The 23,642-nt window shown below is 61.0% G+C and overlaps 3 protein-coding genes across 8 annotated transcripts; all 3 read left to right on the top strand.

The window, feature by feature from the left end:
- Nucleotides 1-290: 290 nt before the first annotated feature.
- TTLL13 (tubulin tyrosine ligase like 13) lies at nt 291-13,614 on the top strand. The gene is made up of 14 exons (XM_075159611.1): nt 291-2,185; nt 2,727-2,857; nt 4,553-4,709; nt 4,938-5,081; nt 6,164-6,249; nt 6,391-6,616; nt 7,155-7,339; nt 8,304-8,492; nt 8,963-9,146; nt 9,478-9,675; nt 11,268-11,691; nt 12,335-12,544; nt 13,154-13,264; nt 13,339-13,614. The coding sequence occupies exons 1-13, from the start codon at nt 1,715-1,717 to the stop codon at nt 13,237-13,239; spliced, it is 2,691 nt and encodes an 896-aa protein (XP_075015712.1). The 5' UTR covers nt 291-1,714; the 3' UTR covers nt 13,240-13,264; nt 13,339-13,614.
- Nucleotides 13,548-15,459, top strand: HDDC3 (HD domain containing 3). Its single transcript, XM_075159635.1, has 4 exons — nt 13,548-13,762; nt 14,494-14,549; nt 14,642-14,882; nt 15,247-15,459. The coding sequence occupies exons 1-4, from the start codon at nt 13,651-13,653 to the stop codon at nt 15,375-15,377; spliced, it is 540 nt and encodes a 179-aa protein (XP_075015736.1). The 5' UTR covers nt 13,548-13,650; the 3' UTR covers nt 15,378-15,459.
- A 28-nt stretch (nt 15,460-15,487) lies between these two features.
- Nucleotides 15,488-23,337, top strand: VPS33B (VPS33B late endosome and lysosome associated). Of its 6 annotated transcripts, none has more exons than XM_075159617.1 (23): nt 15,488-15,688; nt 15,880-15,960; nt 16,036-16,094; nt 16,359-16,408; nt 16,758-16,825; nt 17,057-17,102; nt 17,465-17,559; nt 17,987-18,091; nt 18,588-18,684; nt 18,927-19,004; nt 19,280-19,353; nt 19,775-19,861; nt 19,947-20,037; nt 20,279-20,353; nt 20,704-20,768; nt 20,869-20,923; nt 21,011-21,057; nt 21,341-21,473; nt 21,787-21,860; nt 22,408-22,509; nt 22,667-22,742; nt 22,815-22,931; nt 23,203-23,337. In XM_075159617.1, the coding sequence occupies exons 1-23, from the start codon at nt 15,593-15,595 to the stop codon at nt 23,280-23,282; spliced, it is 1,851 nt and encodes a 616-aa protein (XP_075015718.1). In that variant the 5' UTR covers nt 15,488-15,592; the 3' UTR covers nt 23,283-23,337. The 6 variants fall into 6 exon arrangements, with proteins under 6 accessions (XP_075015718.1, XP_075015717.1, XP_075015719.1 ...); XM_075159616.1 differs by having other exon boundaries at nt 16,033-16,094; XM_075159618.1 differs by lacking the exon at nt 18,927-19,004 and having other exon boundaries at nt 16,033-16,094.
- The last annotated feature ends 305 nt before the right edge of the window (nt 23,338-23,642 follow it).

Below are 23,642 nucleotides of genomic sequence, written 5' to 3'. Positions count from 1 at the left end.
CCCCGGAGCGGGCGTGATGGAGGTGGGTGGCGGCGGCGGGGGGCCGGCCCCGGGAGCCCCCCCGGGCGGGGAGGCGGCCGTCGTGGCGCCCCCGGGCCGGCCCGCTGCCCCCGGCGGCCCCCCCAGCCCCGAGCCGCGGAGGAGGAGGAGGAAGCGCAGGCGAGTGAGGTGGGCGGTGGGCGGCCGAGCAGGCCGCAGCCTCCCGGCAGGGCCCGGCCCCGCTCGGGCCGTTGTGCCCGTGCTCTGCCGGGAGCTCGGAGGGTCTGTCCGCCTGTCTGTCTGTCGTTAACGTGGGGCGGCCCCCGTAAACGCCTCCCTGCTGAACACACCGCAGGGAGGTTCATTGTCGTCGTGTTCATTGCCGGGGCACGGCGGCAGAGCCCGGAGCTGCGGAAGCGAGGGCCCAGCCGGGCTCCAGTCCCTGCGCATCACCCAGGGGCAGTGCTCAGCCGGGCCCCTGCGGCCCTCAGCCGCAAAGAGGCTTTCCAGGGGCCTCCGGAATCGGACAATAAATACTCTTTCCCTTACGTTGTCCCAATAATCCCAAGCGTGACGCAGCCAAGGAAGGACCCTTGTTCAGGACCCCTCTTTGCCATGTTACTGAGCCCGTGTTGGCTCCAGATGAGATTTGCCCGTTAGCTCTGTGGAGTGTGAGTTGTGTGCGTGTGTGCAGGAGTGCAGTTGTCTGCCCCCCTCCCTCCCTCCCTCCTGACTGTGCCCGGGACCGGGCCCCAGTTCCTCGCTGAGCAGCTGTTCTGTCGTCTCTTTCAATTCCAGCGTTCCCTCCATCAATCTGACCAGCTGCAAGTACGAGAGCGGTAAGTCTGAGGTGCTGCAGGGTGTCCCTTTGGATCAGCCCACCGACAGCAAGCTCTTTGAGTGCCCTGTCAGTGGGGGAGGAGCGCTGGTACCGAATTTCCACTGCATAGTCACTTTTGGTTTATGTATTGGTTGCAAGTGACTTGGGCTCCTGTGAAAAGTATGGAGTTTTTCACATTTTGGACTGAGATGCTCTCTGGTTTAAAGAGACACAAAATGTGCAACTGCAGTGCAAGCCCTCGCCCCCCCCCCCATCTGCATTTGCCATACATCTGCTGAAATTGGTGGGGAGGGTCTAGTTAGGGGCAGTTACAATGCAAGACTGGTACCTGTGCTTGGGGAAATGATGTGAGAGCTCTCAACAGTTTAAAGTAAAGCCGGTGATGGAACAGGCAGGATCAGTACCCGGAACCTCTCCCTTTGCCGTGCATCTCCAGTGACATGCTCCAAGGAGCTGGTCTCCTCTACAGCTGCCACAAGCTGTATCTTAAAAGAACAGACTCCTAGCTTTTGATGGATGTTATTAGCCAGTTTGCCAACGACTGTTCTAGCAGTGCACCCACCTTTGCATTGTCGAAGGTTGCAGCCTGGTCAGCTGTGGGAGGAATTCAGTTTTTGTACAGAGGGACAGGTGCTGCGTGTTTCGCCTCGGGCCATGCTCAGGCAGTTTGGTGACGGGAGGTGGACGGGCACCCGCAGCAGGAGGTGGCATGGCAACGCGGGCGCGACAGGACCCAGAACCGTTTCACGGTTCCTAGCGCGCATTGACCTTCATCGCTTCCCCAGCGCTGTGAGAGGCCAAATTCAGAACTGGCGCTAACACGAACCATCCCAGCAGTGACCTTCTGCTCCAGAGTTTGTGTGTTCTGCTGCCAAATAGCTTTTGATTTTGAAGATGAAACTCATACCTTCAGAGGACTTGTATCTGCCCGTGTGGTGTCAGGCCCACGGCGGACTCAAGCCTGCTGTAGTTCAGGAGGTGCTCTGGGACCCCAAGGTATGTGGACTTACGGGGCTGATAAGTCCCAGTACGCCTGCAGCCAGAGGCTGGGGTGAGTTTAGCCAGGTAAAGCTTGTGTTTCTGACGCCTCCTGAAGGGTCCCGCCAATACCTTACATCTCTGAGAGTGGAATTGCAGCCTGGAGAGGTTTGTTCCACACTCCGTCCCTGGTTACTTTGGGGATTTAACAGTCCCTGGTACTTATATCCTCTGCCTGGCCCCTTGTCATCTGCTTGCTTTGGTACAGTGCGGCGGGCAGCACGGTGCTGCGGGCTGAAAGAAGTGGGAGAAAACGAGGAGTGGACAGTGTATTGGACGGACTACTCGGTCTCTCTGGAGCGCGTCATGGAAATGAAGCGGTTTCAGGTAAATACCCCAATGCAAAGGCTGTCCAGCAGGTAGAGCTCAGGAGGGTGAGAGAGAGGCTCTCAACGGAACAACGTGTTGCAGACTGAAACAGAAGCATCCAAACTAGAACCCATGGCCCCTTCTCTGCATCGGTTCCAGAGGGCGCAGGTTCACAAGCCTTTGCTTCTGTTGTATCTCTGGTACGGTGCCATCAGCAACACTTTGGCAGTTCGTAGTGTGAATTGGAAAGCCGCCAACCCCTTTAATGTAGCGTGAAATAAATGGTTCTTGATGACAAACGGCTCCCTTCCTGAAGCTGTGATATTCTAGGGAGGGAGAGCTTCAGGGCTGAGATGGAACAAGCAGATAAATCACACTGGTGAAGTTCAGATAAAGCAGTTGTAACGTAATCTTGTCCCTCAGCAGACGTTCAAGGCAACCGCAGGCCCAGCTTCCTGTTCTGCGTGCCGGTTTCTCTGCATGCGGGCTTTCTTCGGGTCTTGAGGAGGATCCCTGCTGTTCCTTTGCTGATTTGGTTTTTTGTCTGCACCTTTTTCAGAAAATCAACCATTTTCCAGGCATGATAGAGATCTGCCGTAAGGACTTGTTGGCTCGCAACCTTAACCGCATGCTCAGGCTCTTCCCCAAGGAGTACAATATATTTCCCCGCACTTGGTGCCTGCCAGCTGAGTGAGTGATACGCGTTAATGCAGCTGAGAACAGGGGTATGAAATTAGGAAGTGGGAGCCTCTGTGCTTGACAGCCAGGGCTGGGATGGGGGGGCCCCTCAGAGATCTCATGTCTTGGTCTGGGCCTTCGTAACCCTCCCTGGAACTGAACAGGGTGTTGAGACACGTTTCTAGTTTCACACATCTTTAATTCCTATTAGGCTGAATTAGCCCGTGGAATGCCGTCCTCTGCGATGTGTGCCTTGCTGCTGGGCAGACTGTGTGCCGAAGGGCTAAATCTTGGGAGAGGGACCCACCTGGAAAGCCAAAGGGCAGTGGGCGAGTGGGAAGCGTAAATCTGTGTGTCAGTGGAAGGTCTCTCTGCAGCTCAGGGTGAACAGGAAAGCCAACTGGGGACAGCATGGCAGGCTCCCTTCCCTCACCGGCTGGGTCAGTGCCCATCGCCCGCCTGGGAAGGGCACGGGACAGAGGCACGAGGCGGTTCCACCCCACCGACTGCGATGGCTGTCTTCACAGCCCCCTGCACCTCTGCCGTCCACTGCAGTAGAGCGCACTGATGACGGAGGATAGTGGGAGAGTGCAGGCAACTGTGCTAATATGTATACAGTTAGATGTAAACCATCACTCAAGCTTTGGGGCAGAAGGCCTGGCTTCTCTGATCATATACAGGCAAGCAATGATAGAAACATAGCTGAAAGAGACCAAAGAGCACTTGAAGTTTGGGTGGTTGTAAGGAGACAAAATACCCATTCTTAGACAGATTTTATTCTTACCATTTCCTGAAGACCTCAAAGTAGGGCTCCCATCACCTCTTCTGGAGCTGAACTCTCCTCATGGTTAGAATGATTTTCTTAATATCTGACCTAAAGCATCTTTGCTGAGGTATCAGCACTTAGTACTTCTCCCATTTGCACTGGACAACAGTGGTTCGCTGCATTTTGCTAATAGTGTGTCATGTCCAGGAAGGCTATTGCCACGTGTCCTCTCAGTCTTCCCATTGCTGGAGAAGACGGACCTAGTTCTCTCATCTTTCTTTCCAGGCTGCATTTCCTGGACTCAGATTGCTCTTGGTACTGTTTTCAGGGATTTGTCCTGTTTGCCTCTCTCTTTCCCTAAATGTGGTGCCCATTAGAGAGACGGTGCTTCTCCATCTACAGCAAAATAACTGGCATATGGGCTTGACTCTTCAAAGCACTGTACTCCCACTGGAGCTGCTCTTGGAGATCAGCTATGTAACGTGATAGGCGCGCTCAGCTCACGAGCCTCTGTGCCCTGCTTAGAACGCTCTGGCTGTGGCCTCCTGTCTGCTTACTGATGAGCTGGCATAAAAAGGGATGTAAAGACTCATGACCTCCTCCTCCTTTGTAGCCAGGGCTTGCTTATTTTCTCCTGCTCTCTCTGTGGCAGCAGTCAAAATCTTACTGGCTCCCATATGCACAGTGGTGACCAATTCCTAGGAACCTCCCAGTAGAGGTGGAGATGTGTGCAAGTGAAAGGTGGAACCAGGAGAGCTTTGTCAGGTCACACAAGGACCAATTTGTAACTCATGTAGAGCAGGAATAGGTGTACTATTCCTCTGCTGCAGAAGTTTGGTCTGTACTGGCCCGCAGCACCATAGTTGGAGTACCTAACCGTTAAGAGAGAGCTCAGAGGCTGGTTTTTTGCAGCTGGTAACAGTCACCCCTTCCTTGCACAGCTATGGAGATTTCCAGGCCTACAGACGCGCAAGGAAAAACAGAACATTCATCTGCAAGCCAGACAGCGGCTGCCAAGGGAGAGGTATCTTCATAACACGTAATCCAGAGGAGATCAAACATGGAGAGCATATGATCTGTCAGCAGTATATCTCTAAGGTAATGGGGACAGTCTCAAAATACAAGTGGAGGATTGCAACCTCCTAGGTCTTCCAGCATCCCGCATCCTCCTCGTGTCCTTTGCCCTAGGTCTTGCCTTTCTCCTCGCTGCTAAGCTGCCAAGGAGCGGCATAAGCAGTGCAGATAGAGTAGCCAACCTTAAGGAGTCGGCAGCACACCGAGCAGTGTTTCTTTATCTCATGCTTGCTCCTGCCTTTTTTCTCACAGCCTTTCCTTATTGATGGCTTTAAATTTGACATGCGTATCTATGTGCTGGTCACATCTTGTGACCCACTGAGGATTTTTGTCTACAAGGAGGGTCTGGCCCGGTTTGCCACCATGAGGTACATCGACCCCAGCAGCAGAAACCTGGTAAAAAGGGGAAGCTTACAAAAAACTCGCATATTATCTGTAGGTGTTAGTCCCTAATTTGTCCTAGGGGCATTCCAGACCTTGAAAAGACAGGGACTGGTGGGTTTCACGGGACCCAGCTTTCTCCTTTCCTGTTCTCCCCTCCCTCTGTACCTCCTCCACCTCCTCACAGGAGGTATTTCAGGTATATCTGAAGTAGATCTACTCTCAGGCCCCACATTTGGGCTGTTTACTGGCATTATCACAGAATCACGGAGTTGTTTCATTTGGAAGGAACCTTGGAAGGTCTCAAGTCCAACCTTCTGCTCAAAACTGGGTCAACAATAACTTCAGATCTGGTTTCACCAGTCAGGTGTTGAAAACCTGCAAGGACGGAGACCCCACGGCGTTTCTGGGCAACACTCCTACTGCTTCTTGCCTTTATGCGCGTTCTCAAGTCCGCACCATTCCTTGTCTGCCTGTGCTTCAGGCGGAAAAGGGGGACCTGGGGATTTTCTGGTGGTACTGGAACAGCCTAGGAGAGACAGGGAGGGCAACTGGGAAAGCAAGGTACAGAGTATGGCCATGCCCATCTCCAAGCAGGGGTCTGTAACCTGTAAAATCCCAACAGAAGATGGACTGTAGTGTTGCATTGCTGTGCTACGGTCACGGGCTGCCCCGAGATACCCCAGGCTTCTGGCTCTCTGCCCACTTGTCCCAGAGCTGCATATGTGTATGCCCTCCCTCACTCCAATACATACATGTCTTGGAGAGGTCGTCTGCTTTCGGTGAGAAATTTGCTGCAGCTTCTGTCCTGAGGAGTCCCTTGTTTATCAGTGAGGCCATGGCTGGAATGGCATTTGTGGAGCTGACTCCTGTGCTCTCCCCCAGAGATAAGGACAGAGGTGCGGAGAGGGTAGAGCTCTGTTAGCTCTACCTTCTGACTAGAGAGGCAATCACCAGCATGATTAACTCCTTGCTGCAAGTCACCGCCACAGAGAAGAGACAGAAGTGGGTGAATTGGTGGCTAGACTAGTGCTAATGGGGCTGTTTGTATTTACGCTCTGTAGTTAAATGAAAGTCTCTTGCGGTTCCTCTCTCAGGATGATATCTGCATGCATTTGACCAATTATGCTATCAACAAACATAATGAAAACTTCGTCCAGGATGACATGATGGGCAGTAAGAGGTATTGTCTTGTCCAGGTACCACAATGCCCTGTGCACATCCTGCAGGAAAGCTGCATTTGGGACACTGGTTTACTTCCATCTTTCTTGGGGCAAACGTGGTATCACAGGTCAGCTTTTATCATCTCCTGTCCTCCACACAGGAAACTGTCCACCCTGAATGCCTGGATGATGGATAACAGCTACAACACAACAAAACTCTGGGAAGATATTGAAGATATTATTATAAAGACTCTTATTTCAGCTCACCCTGTTGTGAAGCACAATTACCAAAGCTGCTTTCCGAACCACACTACTGGCTGTGCCTGCTTTGAGATACTGGGTTTTGATATTTTGCTAGACAGAAACTTGAAGCCGTGGCTTCTAGAGGTGAGGAAGGAGTCTCCTGCTGTGTTGAAGCAACTGGAAGCAGCAGATAGCTGAAAGCTGGCTTGTCTGGGGGAGGCTCCAGAACAAGGGGTGGTGGGATGAACAGAACACGTTTGATTAAAAAGGGCCACCTCGTTCACAAAATTAAACAGGCTATGACGACAAGCAGCCAAGCAACCTGCTGTAGGCTAAGCGGGATCTAAGAGCCTGTTCCCTGTACACCCTCTCTAACAGCAGGGAGTTTCCTGAACCTTAGGACTCCTTGACCTGTAACAGCATCCTGAATTTATGATAGCTGCCCCACATCTGTAGTCCTGCAGGGTGTGGGACCTGAATGACCTGCAGTGCAGATGGGCATTACGCTGTAGAAGGACAGAACCAGCCACTGCATGCAGCCTCCTGCTTTCTGTCGCTGTTACAGGGAAGAACATCCATGGAAAGTGTGCGGTGGGGCAGCCTGGGGCCAGCGAGCTGGCTGCTGGCAGCACTTACTGGGAGCTGGGAGTTGCCAGGTTAAATTAGCTTCTTGTTTTGGCAGGTGAACCACTCTCCCAGCTTCACCACGGACTCTCGCCTAGACCATGAGGTGAAAGATGCTCTTCTCTGTGATACCATCAACCTGATAAATGTGCATGCCTGTAACAAAAGGAAGGTGCTGGAGGAAGACAAACAGCGGGCAAAGGAACGGCTCCTCCAGGCCCATCAGACTCTCCGTGCATCCAGGTATTGCTCTTCTCCACAGTGCTGCAGGTCCCCAGTGAGAAAAGATGGGGCATGGCGGAGCAGGATAAAGCCAAGGCTGGCTGTCTCTAACTTAAAGCTCCCAGAGGTCATGGCACTATATAGCCTCTGAGAAGAGATCTGCCAAACCATCTGCATCCTGCAAGGAAGAGCCAGGGCTCGTCTCTGGCACTAGGAGATCTGAGACGCCTGGTGCTCTGGGCCCTGTAGAGAGTCATCCCCATCGAGCTGCGCCTGCTTGTCACGTCCTTCAGTGCCGACGGGCAGTGCCAGCATCCCTGGGCTCACAGTGATGCTGGCAGGACGCACCGCAGCACTGCTTTAGGGACCAAGAGCGCCCAGGGGCACGGGGCCCTTCTCCAGAGCAGGGTTCCTTTCCCAGGGCTGAGTTTTCTGTCTTCTCTGTCTGCATGTCCTTTCATGAGGCCACGTTAGATGAGCCTGCTGCCCGGGCTTTTCCTGCCATGCAGGGTGAGGCAGGAACTCCTTCCAGCTCCCATTTCAATTAGGAGACCTGAGATAACTCTGGGCTGGAGATGCTGAGCGCGTTAGCCCTGTGCTCTGCCTGCCCCTGCAGCCTCGGCTGCTCCGAGCTCCCCGCTAGCGAGGAGAGCTCCCAGCAGCATGCAGGGTGGCAGATACGCCTGGAATAGGCACATTTTAACTGAACTTCTCTCGTAAATGGGTCAGTTGGGTGAAAAGGCTGAGGGGCAGGGTGTGAGCCTGGGCGGCAGGGGAGAGGTCTGGGAATGCTTCACCAGCACTCTACAGGTAAAGGATGAAGAAGTGTGGGTTGCATTGGTTCCCTGCAGTGCACCCATGTGAAACAGGCTCCCAAACAGGGAACGATGCGGGAAAATGCTAGCTAGGCCCTTGCCCCTCAGCCAGGACAGCACCTGGAGCCTCCTATCGCAGCTCCCTGCCTGTGCTTTCTCCCTGTTTGCAGACGCGAGGAGCTAGAGAGCAACCAGGCTGCCTGGCTGTCTCAGGCAGAAGAGTACGAGAACTCGCACCTGGGCGGTTACCGGCGCATTTATCCGGCATGTGGAACAGAGAAATATGAGCCATTTTTTAAGCAGAGTGGCTCCCTCTTCCAGGAAACGGTGTCATCCAAAGCACGAGAGGAGTGTGCCAGGTATGCTGCTGCTGCGGAAAACCCACTCCTCACAGGGGTGGCATAGAGACTGCTTGCTTCTGATCCCTTCTTGGGTGCTACTCTGCTGCTTAACAGATGTAAGTAAGCTGGTGAGAACTGGAACGGAAGGAGTCTGCATGTGCTATGTCACCATAGCAAAGCAACTTCCTTGACTGTACCCTTGAGAGGCAAACGTAACATTCTATTGACTTTTGGACTCTGCAGGCACCATGTCACAAGTGTCCTCCACCCTTCTGGCAGGCACAGCCTAATTCAAGGGCATTTCTTACAGCGGTGAGAGTCTCTTTTAAAAGCACTCCCGGCCCATTTCTTGGCACACTTCTATTACGGTCTATTCACTACAGAACTTCTAACTGCAGTAAAATGTCCTTGGATTGAAGGCTTCATAATAGCCTTTTGCTATTATGGCTCTTATTGAACCAGTGACTAAGACTACCGTTCTATGGCAGGCAGCAACTGGAGGAAATTCGCCTGAAAAAAGAAAAGTTGGAAGCTGTTACCAGGAAGAAGAAAACGGAGAGGAAAGAAGACCTGCATGGAGAGTCAGCTGGGGACAAATCCCAGATCCGTAATAAAACCACAGCTCCTACAACCCGCCTCACCTATAGAAGCACCAGGATGTGGGATAGAAAGGTACCCTGCTCTTTGTCAGTGGTTGTCCATGGGGCTCGCAAAGGCAATAACGTGGCTCTGGGAACAGTGCTGGGCCGAGGGTGTCTCCCAAGGAATAGAACTACGAGGTTTGACTCCTTCATGAAGTCCAGAGAGTTGACAGCTTGTGCTGGGAGGTACTTGCAAGCACCAGTGTTGTCCCTTCCCTGTTGTGGCTCCCACCGGGATCTTCGTCCCACTCCACCCCAAAGTCTGTAATTCTCCTTAGGGCTCGGAGCAATCTGTGGCTTTGTCTCTCTTGCGCATTACTACAGCTTCAACTTTGCTGTAACTCAGGTCTTTCTTCCCTAAGGTACAGCACGTGCAGTACGACTCTATGCAACCCCAGGATATTGTGGAAGATGAGGAGAAGAAAAGAGTAAATGCTCTTCTGCAGCGTGAGAACCTTATCCGAGGCCTGGGCATCATAGATCAGCTCTCCCAGCTGCTCCCCACAACCGATAGACCAGCCGACACCCAGAGATCCTGCACTGTTACCTCCAAGAGCCAGGTAACTGAAGATTGCCTAGATCCATCCTGCAAGGCTGACACAGGAGACAGCCATTCGCGGGAGGATCGTGAGGAATGAATCACGGCCTTTGAGCATCTCTGGTGTGGCTCAGTTAAATGAGATCCAATGTCGTGTCTGGGTCTGTGGGTTTTCATACGGTTACTGACTTTGTCCCTTTCCAAAGCGGTGTGCTGGGGGTGTGCCAATCAGCTGCATAGAGCCCCTGAGCACCCTTCCCCTGAAGATCCCTCTCCCCGCTATTCCAAAGAACAGACCACAACGATACGGCCTTTTGGACACTGCTGTCCCCAGCGCACAGCTTAGTGTGAGCTGCTGCTTCAGGGCAGTAGTGTGATTCTCCTAGCTGAATAAAATTAATTCCTTGGTAGGCTAGGAGCACTAACATACTGGGAGTGTGGTAAAGGAGCGCACACAGCAAAGAGGGACTAAGGGAAGCGTAGGGATGTAAAAAAAAAAAAGTCTTTAGGTGAATTCTGCACTGCAAACAATGCCTCTCCCTAAACATCTTGCCTTCTACATTACACCATTCCCCACAGGGGGAAGGTGATGAGTTAGGACGTGTGCCTAAAGCCCCGTCGGGCTCAGCCCTCGGTCTGGGGCTCCCCCTTCAGAGTCATCCTCGCTCTGCAAGAGCGTCCTGCGGTGTAAACTCTCAGCACTGCTGCTGCCGCGTCCCAGACTGTCTCGAAGTGCGTGGCTGAAGAAAGCTGGGCTTCACAGGGGAAGCGGGGTTTGGACCTAGAGTTAAAGGAGATCTACGTGGTTGCCTCAAACTGAGTCTTGGCTACCACGCTAATTCCCAAAACCAGACGAGGAGGAAGCCTGCAGTGCGTTGTCTGTGGGCTCCATTAGGCTACAAGGGCTCTTCTGGAGCACTGGCGGTGGCTGTCACCTGCCATGTCAGGGAAGGGTTAGTTCTGGACCTACAATTAATGAAAAACCTTGCAAGGTCCATTGCCTCTCCCAGTGGCACTGTCTGTTTCCAGAAAGGCCTCCTACTCCTGGCTGGAAGGGTGACACACCTCAGAAGGATGCTGACACACTCAAGGCACCAGAGTTGCAAGCATTATTCAGGATGTAGGAGTCTTCTAGTACCTTACAGGAAATTGGAAATAGTCCATTTAATTTAACAAAAGTCTAAGATCTGTAAGAACTGATGGTAGCTGCCTTTTCCTCTACCAGACAAAGCAGAACAGAACCTGAAACGCAAACTCTGCCTAAAATCTGGATAATTTTTTCAGCAGTGAAGGATTATCTGGGGGTGGGTCAGATCCTTCATCGCTGAGTCTTCCCAGCCTGCTCTGGCATTTCTTTCCACAAACCCTGCTCCAGCTCAGCCCAATGTTTCGGGCAGAGGACAGGAGTCTCAGCACTGCTGCAGGCAGATCAGGCAGGCAGCTGCTGCGACCCCTTAGATGATTTGAATCTGGGACGCTGACTGTGGCATGCCTGGGGAGAAAGCGGAGGGTGACACTTTAGCGAGCGCCTGTAGATGACTAGAGAACGCTTTTCCTTCCCGTCTCTTGCCAAGGCCTCTGGAGCTAAGCTGCGGCTGCTTTCTTTTCTTCCAGCCGCAGTTTCTCTGGGATGCACTCGGGGGCCAGGAGGCCCACCGCTTAATGACACTCATTCCCCTCTCGCTCCTGGGAGGTCCAGTCCGGCCTTCAGGACAGTGGTTCCTACACAACCCCAGAGCCAACGCTGAGCTGCCAGCTGGCCTGGGCTCAGATCCTGCCGCCGCGGGCACCCTCTCAGTTCGAGGCCAGAGCATCCCTTACCATGAGCAGCTCAAGGTGCGGCAGGGCCTCCGGGCGCAGGACGGGGGCTGGCCGCGTGGCCAGGCAGCGGGGACAGCAGCGGTTGCCCACCCCTACACTGAACCCAAGGGGCTGCAGGTGAGAGGCCAGCGGCTCCCTGGCCCCGGAAACAAGGCTGAAGGCTGTGAGTACGCGTTACCTTCCTTTGGCTCCGAGCGTCTGCATCGTTGGGGCTCAGGTCAGTGAGCTGGTGCCGTGGGCAGACGGTTGGGAGCTGTGGATGTTCCTGGGCTTGTTCCTGGGGTGGGAGGAGCAGGTGGGCTAGGTAGAGCTTGGAGTCCCTGGGGTGCTGGGACCCTGCGGAGAGGGTGCTGCACTCCTCTCTGGGAACTGGTGACCGCTGGAAGTCTCTGCCCGAGGCCAGTGGCATCCCATTTGCAGGGGCAAGGAAGAAAGTGGGTGGCTTCCCAGGACCAAGGGTTGATGTGCTGGGATGGGGGAGCGCGAGAAGCCCAGAAGTACTTGAGAGTAGGGTCAGAAGCACAGCAGATGGGACAGCCAAAGGGGCGTGTTAGCTATGGGCAGTACAGAGGAGACACTCGGTGATGCAGCATCGCCCCCAGGCCTCGCTCCTGCCACGCTGCTCCCTGCTGCCCTCGGAGTTACACCCCTGCTCCCACCACCTTCACGCAGCCCTGCGCGCCCTCCCCGGCTCCCCCACCATCGGCCCTGGCCCTTTGCAGCCTTAGCAGCAGGGAGGAGCAGGGGCAGAGGGGGGTCTGCCAGGGCGTCACAGGGCTGAGCACCATCATGGAGAGCAGCAGTGGGCTGCAGAGGTGCCAGTGTTTGCCTGCCCCCCACATCTGCCTGTCCTCTTCCAGGTGAAGCTGGCAGGCCATCCTTCTGCGCAGGCAGCTGTCACCTGGGGTCCCCAGCCAGCACGGGGAAGGCCACAGACATCTTCAGCCCTGCTGCAGTCCAGGAACTCCCCATCGCCTCCGCCACCCACGCGCAGCATTCACGTGCCTCATGCCGTGCCAGTGCTTCGCACCATGCCAGTGCGTCGCATGCTCACAGCGTGAAAAGCACAGGTAACATGGCAGGGGGGACGCCCGCGCTCGGCCTTCCTCCCTGTGGGTGCTCACTGAAGAGCCACAGCTGCTGGACGGGGAGGTTGCCCTGGCCAGGCCTGAGGCCGGTTGTCTGTGCCCCCTGACTGGGCCGCAGCACGGGTCCTGCTGCACACCCCGAGCAGCACGGACGCCCTGCCGGGGGCTGGCACCTGCACCCTTCCTGAGCCCTTCGAGAGGCTGTCCCGCTCCCTGCCCGCCGCGGTCACTCCCGGCTCCTCGTCCCCCGACCACCTGCTCGGGGCCGGGACCGCCGGGGCTGCCGTGCCGGGCATCCCCGCGGCGCGGGGCCGATACCCCGCCGGGCCCCCGCGCCTCCCCCGCCGGGGCCGCTCCGCCGCCGGCCCCGCCCGGTTCCCGTCCCCGGCTCCCGGCCATGGCGGCGCTGCTGCGGCGCGGGCTGCGGGCGGCCGCGCTCCTCGCCGGGACCGCGCGGCGGGCGGCGGCGGCGTGGCCCGGGGACCCGGAGCCGCCGGACCTGGCGCTGGAGGAGGCCGAGAGGTGCGGGGCGGCCGGGCCGGGGGCTGGGGCCGGGGCCGAGCCCGGGGCGCTCACGTCTCTCCCCCGCAGGGCGCGGCGGCGGCGGGCGGCGGCGCGGCTGCAGCGGCTGCGGCGGGAGCTGGGCGGGGGGAGCGGCGCCCCCGAGCGCACCCTGACCTGGCAGGCGATGGAGCAGATGCGGTGAGCGGCGGGGCAGGGGCGGGCGGGGCGGGCGGCGCAGGGCCGTACCCCGGTGACCGTGATCGTGCCCGCAGGTTCCTGCGGCAGGAGCTGCCCGAGGAGTGGCCGCCGGAGCGCCTGGCCCGGGGCTTCGGTGTCACCCCCGACGTGGTGCGGCGGGTGCTGCGGGGCCGGGGCTGTCCCCCGCCGCGCCGCCGCCAACGGCAGGACGAGAGGGCGCTGAGCGCTGCACCGGATCCGGCTCCGGCCGCTGGCCGCGAGGTGCGCGCCCCCGATGGCACGCTGCTGTACCGGCTGCCGCGGGGCCGGGGCGGGCCGGGGCCCGGCGCGCAATAAACGGCTAGAGGGGACCCGCCTCCGCCCGCGCTGCTTCCGCCGCGCCGGCCATGGGTTCCGAGGCGGCGCTGCTGCTGGAGGCGGCGGACTTCGCGGCCGGGAAGCACAAGGAGCAGCGGCGGAAGGACCCCGAGGGCACCCCCTTCATCAACCACCCCATCGGTGCGGAGCCCCGCCGGCACCCGCCCCCCCCCCCCGCCCCGCCCCCGCCGCTCCGCCCGCCCTGAAAGAGCCCCGACACCTGCGTCCCGCTCCCGGGGGACCCCCGGCACCCCTCCTGCTCCGGAGCGCTGCCCGCCCCCGGGAAGGCGCCCCCGGGACCCCTCCTGCTCCAGACCACTGCCCGCCCCCGGAACCCCTCCTGCCCCAGAGCACTGCCTGCCCCGGGAAGGAGTCCCCGGGACCCCTCCTTAGAGAGAGTCAGGTGCCCCCCTCCCACCCCGTGTCCCTGCCGCCCGACTGGGGCAGAGGCCCCGGAGCACTGCCCCCCCACCCCAGGAGACGGCCCCCCCTCTTCGGCCCCCCTTCCCCTGCCTCAGCCCCGTGTTCAGCTGTGGGGGCTCCCCCCACGCTGTCACCCTGCCGTGGACGGTGCCCACGGGAGCTGCTGCTCTGCCCGGCCCAGGGCCCCTGCCCCACGGCCCCCCACCTGCCCACCCCGGGGGCAGCGCCCACCCCGCGGGTGCCAGCCCCTGGGACTTTCATGCCTGCCCCAGCCCAAGGGTTTCGCCCTGCAGGATGTGCCCACGGGGTGCCCCCCTTGCCCCGGGCACTGCCTGCCCAGGGCGGATCCCAGGGGACCCCGCACTGCCCGGTGCCCACCCGTCACCCCCGGAGCTGCCTGCTCCCCACTGCCCTGCGCCCCCGTCCCACTTCTCTGCTCTGCGTCGCAGGCGTAGCCAGGATCTTGGCCCACGAGGCTGGCGTGACAGACATTGTCGTGCTGCAGGTAACCCTCTGCCCACTCCCCGCTGTGGCTGGGGCCTGTCCCCGGACCCCCGACTGTCCCCGGGCCCCCCGACTGTCCCCTGCTCCTCCCAGGCCGCCCTCCTGCACGACACGGTGGAGGACACGGACACCACCTTCTCCGAGATCGAGGAGCGGTTCGGGGAGGAGGTCAGGCGCGTCGTGGAGGAGGTGACGGACGACAAGGCGCTGCCCAAGATGGAGCGAAAGCGCCTGCAGATCGAGCGCGCGCCCGGCAGCAGCCCCCGGGCCAAGCTGGTCAAGCTGGCCGACAAGCTGTACAACCTGCGGGACCTGAACCGCTGCACCCCGGAAGGTACAGCACGCACCGGGCCCCGCCGGCGGCACCGGCACTGCCGCGAGGGCCCCGGCCGCTCTCGGGCACGGTGGCGGCTGCCCGGGGCTTGGGCAGGGGCCGCTCCCGTGCCCGCGGGCGCTGGGCTGGTCCCCGCTGCCTGCGCGACGCCGAGGGACGGACACGAGCCCTCGGTCCCGAGCGGAGTTGCCCCGAGCCCGGCCCGGCTGCAGGCGGCGGGCGGGGGGGGGGGTGTCACCGTGTCAGAGGGCGCGGGAGGGGAGGGGCCGCCCGTGCCGCAGGAGCGGGACCCCGGGCGGGGCTCGGTGGGTGCCGCGGGGCCGCAGCTCCGCGCGCAGCCCCGGACACGGCCCTGTCCCCGCAGGGTGGTCGTCGCAGCGCGTGCAGGAGTACTTCCGGTGGGCGGCGCGGGTGGTGGCCGGCCTGCGCGGGACGAGCCCGCCGCTGGAGGCGGCGCTGCAGCGGCTCTTCGAGGAGCGCGGCCTGGCCCTGTGACCGGGGGGGCCCGGCGCCTGTGACCGCCGGCGGGGGCCGGAACCGCGGGCGGGGCGCGGTGGCCAATAAACGTGCGCAGAGCTGAGCGGCTCGGCTCCCTGCGTTGCCATGGCGCCGGGTACTTCCGCCGCGGGGTTTCGCCGCGGGGTTCCGGCGGGGCCGCGGTCGCGTTCGGGCGTTCCGGGCGCCGCGCCTCCGCTCTCCGCCGCTCCTTCATGGCCTTCGCCGGCCGCCGCGACGTGCCCGAGCCGCCCGACTTCGGTATCCTGAAGCGGCTGGCGCGGGACCAGCTCATCTACCTGCTGGAGCAGGTCCGGGTCGGGGCGGCGTTCGGCGGGGACCGCCTGGGGCGGGGATCGGGGTCGGCCCGGGATGGCGGCAGGCGGAGGGGAGGCCGGGCCCGGGCCCCGGAGGGAGCCCGCACCGGGACGGGGGTTGGGGAGGGGCCCGGTAGCGGCAGGGGAGGGGGATCGGGCCGGCCTCACGCCCCGCCTGCCCTCAGCTCCCCGGGAAGAAGGACCTGTTCATCGAGGCCGACATGATGAGCCCCCTGGACCGCATCGCCAACGTCTCCATCCTGAAGGTACCGCGGGGGCTGGGGCGGCCGGCCGCCCGGTGCCCGCGCTGCCCACCCACGCCCGGCCTCTCCCTGCAGCAGCACGAGGTGGACAAGCTGTACAAGGTGGAGAGCCGGCCGGCCCTCAGCGCCAGCGACCAGTGAGTCCCCTGCCGCCGCGGCACCGGGGCGGCCCCGCCTGGCCTGCAGCCGGCCCCGCGGCCTGGCCAGGGCTGAGGGTTCACGGAGCAGGCGGCAAGGGGTGGGCAGGTGGGGGGCAGGTGCCTCTTCCAGCTGCCAGCTCAGGATTTGGCTCCGCTGGACCAGACGGGTCCCAGGGCAGAGCGGCTGAAGGAGAGGGGCGGGGGGAGGCAGAGCCGGGCACAAGGGGCCTCTCACTCCCCTCCATCACTCTGTGATGGCAGGTTCTGCTTCCTCGTCCGGCCACGGATCAAGACGATGAGGTACATCGCTGGTGAGTGCGAGCGGCCGAGGGGCAGTTGTCCGTCGATGGGTGACGCCTCAGCCGCGCTTAGGCTCGGGCTGCAGCTGCCTCTTGGGCACACACAGGCGTGGGGAGCATCCCACACTGCATGGGCTGAGGGTGGGTGCTGTGGGCTACCGGTGACGAGTGGGCTTGAGAAGGGCTTTCGGCGAGTCTGCAGCCTTGGCAGACGGGCCCTGTGCCCGGAGTTCTCTCTGCCTGAGGTATTTCAGGTCCTGTGAGGTGTGTGCGACTCTGGACCTCATCAGATAAAAGGAGTTGTGCCAGTTCAGGGGGGTGGGCAGCCTTTGCAGAGTCCGTGCGTTTTTTTTGTCCACAGATATTGTCAATGCCGACAAGATGTCAGGGAGGAGCAGGAAGTACAAGATTATCTTCAGCCCCCAAAAGGTCAGTCTGACCAATGCTCTGCTGCCAGTTATCCCATCGCTCTGTGTCTGCTTGGCCTTCGTGCCTTCCACCCCTTCTATGGACACCAAAAGTTCTTCGTTTCTAACCCAGAAATGTTTAATTAAAACCAAATGTTGCAATGCCTGGGAATGAGCTGGTCCCCTCCATCACCAGACTTTTCTGCACACTTGGAGCCTGGCTGGGCCCTGAGGGTCTCTCTTTCTCTTCCAGTTTTATGCTTGCGAGATGGTGCTGGAGGAAGAGGGAGTCTTTGGTGGTGAGTGGGGCTGTGGTGCCTGTCCCTTCCCCTCCCCGAGGGCTGGCTCGCGGTAGCTCTGATGCCGCAGATTCCCAGTTGAATCCCAGTACTGGGATCCCTGTGCTGGCAGGGACAGGAGTGTGGGCAGGAACCGCAGGTTCCCTGGAGCCTGGCTGCCTGCCTGCAGGCAGGCGTGTGCATGCTGCAGCATCGGCGCCTCTCCTCTGTCTTCAGGGAGGAGAGAGGGTCCTGCCACGAATCCCTGTGGAAAGGCCCCATCTCTCTGCCCCCCACACCCCTGTTTGTGGGGCTGTCGTGATTCTTGGGGCTGTTTCTGCCAAGGACTGGGTAAGTATCACCTTTCCCTGTCCCCAACTCAGATGTCACCTGCGATGAATGGTCCTTCTACCTGCTCCCTTTGGATGAAGACATCATCAGCATGGAGCTGCCCGAGTTCTTTCGTGACTACTTCTTGGTCAGTAGGACGATGCTGCCGGATGCTGCCATGCGGGGTGGCAGCTTTTCCCTCGCTTGTCTGTTGGGCTCGGGACAGAAAGGTTTTGTTCAGAGAGCTGATGGGTGATGTCCCGCACAGTCCCCTCAGCTCTTGCCGCAGGCCCTTGTCTGCTGTCCTGGGGTGGCTTTTACCAGGGGCGGCTGCTCTGATGGGCTGTGATGCCGCTCCTCCTCTGCACGCAGCCCCCCTGTGCTGGCCCCTCCTCTGCTCCCTCCTGAGCAGCTTCAGGGCATACCGGCACGTTCCTGTGCATGTTCCTCCTGGAAGCGCGAAGCCCAGGGCCCGCTCCATCCCTGGTCAATCTCCAGCCGAGTCTCCCGACATGGTGGTCGTTTCCCAGCCAGCCTGCCCAGACCCGCTCCCCAACGTCTCGTCGTCCCTGCAGGAGGGAGATCACCGCTGGATTAACTCCGTCGCTCGAGCCCTGCAGTTACTGAACTCCCTGTACGGGCCTTTCGGCAAGGCCTACGGGATTGGCAGGTGTGCCAAGGTACAGCCCACGCTGCTGGGCTCAGCCGGTGTGCGGGGAAGCCTCCCTTACGTACCCCCTGTAAGGGGTACGGCTCGCAGGGAATCAAACCCCATCAGCCGTGTGGCATCGCGTCGCTGTAGAGGTGGCACCGCACTGCTGCCTCTTCCCAGGCGACTCTGGGGGCCGGGCAGGTTTGCGGGGGGGCCCTGCTGTCCTGTGTCTCCCAGCCAGCGCTGCGCATGCTGAGGTTGGGCAGTGGGAGCTGCGGCAGCACCTGCTGCTCGCTGGGGTGTTGCAGAGCACCCTGTGCCCTGGAGGGGGAAGTGCTTGTGCCCAGCTTCGGTCAGCGAGCCCCAGGCCCGCTGCAGCCGGTTGTCCCCGTGGGCTGCCTTGGCCCATGTCCTGGCTGGCACGCTGCAGCGGCACATGAGGGGCTGGTGCTGGGGCAGGCTGCGGCCCTTGGTGGGAGCCTGGGGCTGCTCCCCTGGGCTCTGGCACACTCTACCTGTCACAGATGAGCTACGAGCTGTGGCGGGACCTGGAGGAGGAGAGCGAGGGCGATGGCCAGGGCAGGAAGCCCGAGATTGGCAACATCTTCCTCATGGACAGAGGTAGGCTGGAGTGAGGCGGGCAGCAGGCGAGCACCGGCCGAGGAGGAGCAGTCTGGGCTGGCAGCTTGCCCAGAGAAGGATCTCCCGGCGAACAGGGCACAGAGAGCCTGTGCTGGCTGCAGGGAGCAGCAGGAGCCGTGGGACGGATGGATGCGGTGGTCGAGGCTGGGCAGGGAGGGCAGGCAGCGAGGGCGGGCAGGGGAGGAGCGGGAGGGCAGCCTGGGCACCGGCTCTCGTTGCAGACACGGACTATGTGACGGCGCTGTGCTCCCAGGTGGTGTATGAGGGGCTGGTGGACGACACCTTCCGCATCAAGTGCGGTAGGTGGCTGGGGAGGCAACAGGGCGGCGCGGGGCTCCGCACCCACGTAGGGAGAGTCTCTGGGGTTTGTGCCTGGCATCATCAGACCCAGGGCGTGCATGCTGCAGCCGACGCTGTTCCCCGCGGGGACTGTCCCGGTGTGGGGTGCTGCTTGGTCTCACCGAGCGTCTGGGTGGGCACCACCTGTCTCTGCTGCCTTTTGCAGCAGGGCTGATGACATATGCTGGGGTGTCGCTAGTGCTGGGGCAAAGCAGCTCTTCATCCTTCTCTGCAGGGAGCGTGGATTTTGGGCCAGACGTCACCTCTTCTGACAAGAGTATTAAGGTGTTGCTCAATGCCCAGGACAAAGTGAGTCTGGCTCACGTGCCTCAGGGGAAGTGGGTCCTGCCGTGCTCTGTGCCCAGGTGGCACCGGGAGGAGGCTGAGCGGGGCATTTCCTCCCTTAAGCCTGAGCAGGGGGTGGCTGGGCGCTGCTGGGCCTCAGAGTGCAGGTTGGGATGGGCTGGGCTACAGAGACCAGAGAAACACGGTCTGCAGGCGCAGCTCGGCTCCTGTAGTCGGCAGAGTCCCTGCGTGCAGGGGTGTGTCATGCTGGCCGGTCGGAATTTTGGGGTACTGACGTCCCCGGCGGGGATACCATTTTGTCTCGCTGCTGTTTGGGCTGCTGGCAAGCATCAGCTCCGGGTGCTGGGGGCTGTGGCTGGCTGGGCCCTGTGCTGGCACAGGGGAGCGTGGGGTCCGGTGCTGACTGCTGCTGTGCTCTCTGCAGGTCTTCAGCCAGATTCGGAATGAGCACTTCTCCAGCGTATTCGGCTTCCTGAGCCAGAAGTCGCGTAACCTGCAGGCACAGTACGATGTGAGTATCACCCCGGTGTGTGGGACGCCCGTGGTGCCATCCCTCCGCAGCCGGATCACCTCCCCGGATGCTTTTTCTTCTGCAGCGGCGCCGCAGCATGGACATCAAGCAGATGAAGAACTTTGTTTCCCAGGAACTGAAGGGACTAAAGCAAGAGCATCGCCTGCTGAGCCTGCGTAGGAGCCAGGGCTGGGATGGTGGGGAGAGAGAGGGCCTCAGCCGCTGCAGCGGGTGCCTGGGCTCCCGGGGAAAGCAGGGGGGGTTGAAGGGCCCTGCTAGTCCCCAGGAGGGGCAGATGATCTGAGCAGTGGGCAGGGTAGCAGGGGCTGTTAGTTCGTGCAAGTGTCCGCAGTGGGGGACAAGCTATATGCGGAGCCTGTTACTCCTCCAAAGTGGCCATCTCTCTTGGCTGTGCAGATATTGGTGCCTGCGAGTCCATCATGAAAAAGAAAACCAAGCAGGACTTCCAGGAGATGATCAAGGCTGAACATTGTGAGTGCTGTTCCCTGTCCCACATCTGTTGCTACCCCCGTCCCAATCCTCGCTCCCCCACCCTCTGCTCCGACCCACTTGCCCCAGGTCTGGGCAGCCTCACACCTGGGTGCCCTCTGCGTGACCACAGTCCTTCCAGACGATTTGTATTGGGGTGGGTCTTGAGATCCTAAATAGGGTCAAGCCGCATCCTCAGAGAGCTGGTGCGTGGTGGGGTAGGAGGCCCAGCGTCGTAAGCCTGCCCCATTCCCTGGGGCTCAGGGAGGGAGGCTGAGCCCAGGCTCCAGCTCAGTTAGCTGCCGAGAACCCTGGGGGTGGGCAAAGTGACGCTGCCTCTTCCCCTGCCATAGCTCTGCTGGAGGGCTTCGACATCCGTGAGAGCACCAGCTTCATAGAGGAGCACATTGACCGGCAGGTGAGACCGCACCGAGACGGAGGGATGGGCTGCTCCGGCCGCCCTGTCCTGCTGTGGGGATGCGGGGGCTGCAGGCGGCTCACCGCCTGCTCCCACGCAGGTGTCCCCCATCGAGAGCCTGCGCCTGATGTGCCTCCTGTCCATCACGGAGAACGGTGAGGTGTCTGGCTGCGCTGGGCAGGGAGAGGTGGCACCAGGGCCCTCCAGCCTCAGCGCAGAGCTCACCCTGGTGCTCCCCACAGGTCTCATCCCCAAAGACTACCGGTCCCTGAAAACCCAGTACCTGCAGGTGAGTGTGTCCAGGGGCTCACAACGAGCAAGCATTGCATCGGACTGGGCTTCCCCTTGCTGCTGCTGCTCACCACGAGGCACGGGGCAGCAGCACTCCCCAGAGATGCTCGGGCTGTCTCCGCAGGACAACCCCTGCCTCTATGGGCTCCGCACAAGCCCTAAGCTCTGCCTGCCCCTGCCCTTTGCCTGCTCTAAGCAGCCTCCCCATGGAGGTGGCTGCCTGCCACCTTCCCATGCACATAGCTGGGGCTCCGCGCTGATCCGGCTGCTCCCTTCCCCAGAGCTACGGGCCTGAGCACTTGCTGACCTTCCACAACCTCAAACGCATCGGGCTGCTGACCGAGCAGTCGGCTGGAGAGACCCTGACTGCGGTGGAAAGCAAAGTCAGCAAGCTGGTGACGGACCGTGCTGCAGGTGAGAGCCAGCCCTCTCTGCCCTGCGAGTCCCCTGGGAGCCTGGGCTGTGGGGAGCCCTGGGGCAGAGACCTGCCCCGGCGGGAGCTGCTGCCTCGGAGCTGGCTGGAAGCACATGGCAAATGCGGACACTGCAGGCACAGAGCAAGTCCCCAGCGATGGTGCTATGGACAGGGCAGTGGGCTCTGCCCACGGAGGCAGCAGGGCTGGCAGGCACCGCTGCTGGTTCTCTTCTAGAGCCAGGAACTCTGCGTGTCCCTCTGCCTGGCCCTCAGCTCTGGCTCTGATCTGTTTCTCCTCGTCTTCTTTTCCAGGAAAGATCACAGATGCATTTAATTCTTTGGCCAGGAAGAGCAATTTTCGAGCCATAAGCAAGAAGCTGGGGTTGGTACGTCCTCATGAGGCTGCCGGCCTGCTGCTCTGCCCACATACCCACTGTTGCCAGAAGAGCTCTGGTCAGCCTGTGCCCATGCCCAGCTCTGCAGGCTCGGCACCCCCAGAGACACGCACTGCACGGGGACAGCTGCTGCTGCCACTCCAGGCAGCAGAGGGGCTTCTCCCCTGGACAGGGGATCACTGCGCGCTTCCTGGTCTGCCCTGACGCTGGACCCCACCAGTGCCCACCAGTTCACATTCACCTGCTGTGAACGCTGCGGCCCCGCTCCAGGAGCAGCGCTGGCTGCACGCAGCTGCCTGGCACTGGGCGGGGGCGGCTCTGTGGCCTCAGTCCTGGGGCGGCAGAGAGGTCCTGGGGTGGTGGAGAGGTGACATTTCCATCCCTGGCACTCTGTGTGTCTGCTGGTCCTGGCCTCGGGGCAGTGGGGCAGAGACTTGCTCTGGGCATCTGTCTCTCCCCACCCGCCTGCATCTCTGAGGGGGTCGGTGAAGCCCCAGGCAGGCTGGTCCCGTACCCCGAGTATCGCACGTCTCTGCAGATCCCCCGGGTAGATGGAGAGTACGACCTGAAAATGCCTCGGGACATGGCTTATGTTTTCAGTGGAGCCTACGTCCCCCTGAGCTGCAAGATCATTGAGCAGGTGAGCCCGCCTGCCAGTGGGGAGCACCACGTGTATCCCCGAGCCCCGGCCTCCTTCTGGGGGGTCTGGCAGGGGTCCTTCCGCCCGGGGCTGGGGCTGACAGTGGTCGGTGGGGCCTCCCGCTAGGCCTGAGCCTGACCCCTGCCCTGTCCCGCAGGTGCTGGAGCGCCGGGGCTGGCTGGGCCTGGAGGAGGTCGTGCGGCTGCTCAATGGCAACGAGTTTTCCGTCTCAGGTAGTGCCAGCGCCAGGCTGGGGCCAGGTGGGCCTGGGGCTGGTGGGTCCGACAGCGCTCTGCCCCCACTAGACAGTGCCGTGGAGGACAATCCCGCCTGGGAGTCCCAGCGCGTCGTCCTCGCCGTCTTCCTGGGGGGCTGCACCTTCTCCGAAATCGCTGCTCTTCGGTTCCTGGGGAAGGAGAGAGGTAGGAGCCACGGTGGGGGGCGATGCCGCCTGCCGAGGGGCAGGGAGCAGGCAGGAGCTCGGGGGACTCCCGTGGTCATGGCGTAAAGCCGCGCAGCGGCCGTAACAGGTGTCAGCGGTGGCTAAAGCCCGCGTGGAAGGGGGTGGTGAAGTGCTGGGTCGGCGCTCCCAGGGAACAGCCCTGCCCTCGGCTGGGAAGCCGGCCGGGAGCGCCGGCCCTGTCCCACGGCACAGCCGGGGCTGGCGGGGCAGTGGCAGGGTCTCTCCCCCAGGCTGCAAGTTCATCTTCCTGACCACAGCCATCACCAGCAGCGCCCGGATGATGGAGGCCATGATCGAGGCCAAGGCGTGAGGCCCGGGGGGGCTCTGCCGCCCCCCGTGCCAATAAACATCTCTCCTGGCACGGATCCGGCTCCGGCTCGGCCTGGCGCTGCGGGGGCGGGCGGGGGTCCCGCGGAGGCAGCGGCCGTGTGGCGGGGGGCCGGGGGCGGCCGTGCCGCGGGCTTTGACCCGGGGGCGATGTGGGACCGGGGGGGGGCGCACCCCCGCGCCGCATGGCGCATGCGCGGTGGTGCTCAGGCACCGCCCGGGTGGGGGGCCTCCCGCGCGAGATCACGTGGTTGCTGTCAAATACTGCGCGCGCGCGCAGCGCTTCGCGGCCGAGTGCCGTTACGTGTGGCGACACGGCGCTGCCGGTCTCGCTTGTGATTGG

This window comes from Calonectris borealis, chromosome 11 (assembly GCF_964195595.1).
Source record: "Calonectris borealis chromosome 11, bCalBor7.hap1.2, whole genome shotgun sequence".
Classification (NCBI taxonomy): domain Eukaryota; kingdom Metazoa; phylum Chordata; class Aves; order Procellariiformes; family Procellariidae; genus Calonectris; species Calonectris borealis.
The sequence above is the reverse complement of the archived record's forward strand: the minus strand, read 5'-3'. Positions and strand labels throughout refer to the sequence as shown.